This window comes from Trypanosoma rangeli (genome assembly GCF_003719475.1).
Source record: "Trypanosoma rangeli strain AM80 chromosome Unknown Tra_15.4_contig_00953, whole genome shotgun sequence".
NCBI classification, from domain to species: Eukaryota; Euglenozoa; class Kinetoplastea; order Trypanosomatida; family Trypanosomatidae; genus Trypanosoma; species Trypanosoma rangeli.
Window position 1 is genome coordinate 266 of NW_021706703.1, and position 2158 is coordinate 2423.

The 2158-nt window shown below is 59.0% G+C and overlaps 2 protein-coding genes and 1 non-coding gene across 3 annotated transcripts; 1 reads left to right on the forward strand and 2 right to left on the reverse strand.

The window, feature by feature from the left end:
• Positions 1 to 203: 203 nt before the first annotated feature.
• Positions 204 to 503, reverse strand: TraAM80_10416 (L1Tc protein; the record flags this gene model as incomplete). Its single annotated transcript, XM_029387035.1, has 1 exon — positions 204 to 503. The coding sequence occupies one exon, from the start codon at positions 501 to 503 to the stop codon at positions 204 to 206; it is 300 nt and encodes a 99-aa protein (XP_029233114.1).
• A 1123-nt stretch (positions 504 to 1626) lies between these two features.
• Positions 1627 to 1699, forward strand: TraAM80_10417. The gene has a single exon. It is a non-coding gene; the product is annotated as a tRNA-Lys (tRNA).
• A 152-nt stretch (positions 1700 to 1851) lies between these two features.
• Positions 1852 to 2158, reverse strand: TraAM80_10418 (surface protease GP63; the record flags this gene model as incomplete). Its single annotated transcript, XM_029387036.1, has 1 exon — positions 1852 to 2158. A coding segment is annotated over one exon (307 nt), but the record flags the coding sequence as incomplete, so codon positions are not given.

Here is a 2158-nt window from a genome sequence, read left to right on the forward strand (position 1 = left end):
CCGTCGTTAATATCGAGTCATTGGAGTACGGCCGAGGCGCTTGGGCGTTCAATTGGCAGGAAGTTCTGCAACTACCTTCGGCTATTCACCGTGGCATATTGGCTGGCTGGCGCCCGAGGACACGATGGCTAATGGAGCCAAAAGCCTCGCTAAAATCAACTAGCGCGAGCGTTATCCGATAGGATCTGTTGTGTGGATAGTTGTCAACACCATTCTTTGAAAGGCGTGCCGGGAAGTGTTCGTTTCCGTCGCGCCCTGCTTTCTGGGCCGCCCGGGGCAGCCGCACCGCCGCGGTGCGTACACTGAGGATCGCATGCTGGTGGAGGCGCGGCATCCATACCCAAAGCAGCCTCTTCAGCCAGAATCATGTTCTCAGCAACCTCACTGACAATGGGGGTGGGGCCGGTGGGTCGGTGCGGCTCTAACTGCTTGGGCGACTTACCAGGTTTCAAGAGTTGGACAATAGCGGCACGCCTCCGCTCGACCAAAACCACACCGGTCATCGAACCGTGTTGGGTCTAGAGGATAAGCAACCAGACGCCATTCGCCAAGAGGCGCCCTAGCGCCCCAACACGCACGTCGTCTGGTGCAGGGGTTTTGCCCTACAGTTTGACCCCCAACGCGGCACGCGGTAGTTTTGGCATGCCAAAGGGGGTGTTTCGAGAAGATGGGGGCGATCCATCGTGGAGTCGGCGGTTGGCTCTTCGTTGCTTTGCGGCCTGGGTGGGGCGTGCGGGGCAACTCCCAGAGACTTTTGCTGTCGGTCTCATCGTGCAGAAACCCCTTGTTGGTTTGCGAGATGGGTAAAGGGAGGGGGAAATCTGCAATTGAGAGCATTCGCTGCTCGCTGTGCTCTCCTAAAAGTGCGTTGCCCACCGCCCGCCAGCGCAGATGCGGGGTGTGGTTGGGATGCCGCCTTACGTCCAGATGCGTATTTCCAGGCCAAAGCTTCGCCCGCGGCTGACCCGCGGTTGCGCCTGAAATGTGTAGTGCGCAATGGCCCCCAGAAAAAAAGGATGAACCGATTCCTTGTCCATTGCGTTTCTGCTTTGCGGTCGGGCGATCGCGAGTGCAGGTGGTGGCGGACCTTGCTCTCGGTAGCAAAATGCGCTCTGCCTCCGTGGGGGCGCGGTCCCAGAACTTGGAGCCATTTTCGTGCAGGCCGCGAGGGCAATGCTTAAGAGGGGAAATTCTACGCACCTTTGTGGGGGCCTTAACGCCGGATGCCGACGTTTTGCAATTCTATGCTGGAAGCTGTTGACCCAGGGGTTCCATTTACACTTCCCAGACTGTAGAAAATGCGGTGCAGAGGAGCGCCCCCCACGCCGTCAAAATTGCAGGTTTTGCTTGCGTCGAGGGGCATTGCGTTGGAGCACCGCGGGGGGCGGCTTAGTTCCACTCCCCGAGACGTGGGCAGCGCAAATAAGAAACGGGAAAACCCCGCTTTTTGGGCATCCTCACGCGCGGCTTTGCCCCCTGTCTTCCCCAATCTTTGGCGAGGCTCACCCCTCTTCCAAAAGCAGAAGGTAATTTGCCGGTGCTCGGCTTTTCTTTTGGGGTTGGATACTGCTGGCGCCTTGCCAAAATTTCCCAGCAAACGTTCGGTTCACGACAAGGCGCCGTGTGGCCCTTCTAGCTCAGTCGGTAGAGCGCACGGCTCTTAACCGTGTGGTCGTGGGTTCGACCCCCACGGGGGGTGTTTTTTTCCCTTCAATCACTCCTTTTTTTTATTGCATTATTGCCCTGCGCGGGTGGCGACGGGGCGCGGCGCTCGCCAGGCACGCGAGGCAGCGGCAGTTTTCAGCGGACGCGAACGCCCCATGCCGAGGCAGTCGTGTACGCCGGGTTGAACTACATGGCGCCAACGGAACGGCCCAAGTCACTCAACGTGGCACGCACGTGCTCGCCCACGCCAAAATATCGCATCGGAACAGCCCAGCAGCAGCGTAGGAGGGCCATGTCAGCACCAATCGCCCCGCCCAAATTGTGGGCAGTTGGAACTGTAAAGTGTTGGAACGGTCCTCCAGAAGCTCTTGGCACAGTTCTTTTGCCAACCACGGGCTTGGGAAGGAACCGCTCCGCGTGCAGTTTGGTGGCTTCGGGGTATTCGTCCTCTCGTACAGTTGCCCCTTTCACCGGCGACAATACGCCCGTGGCT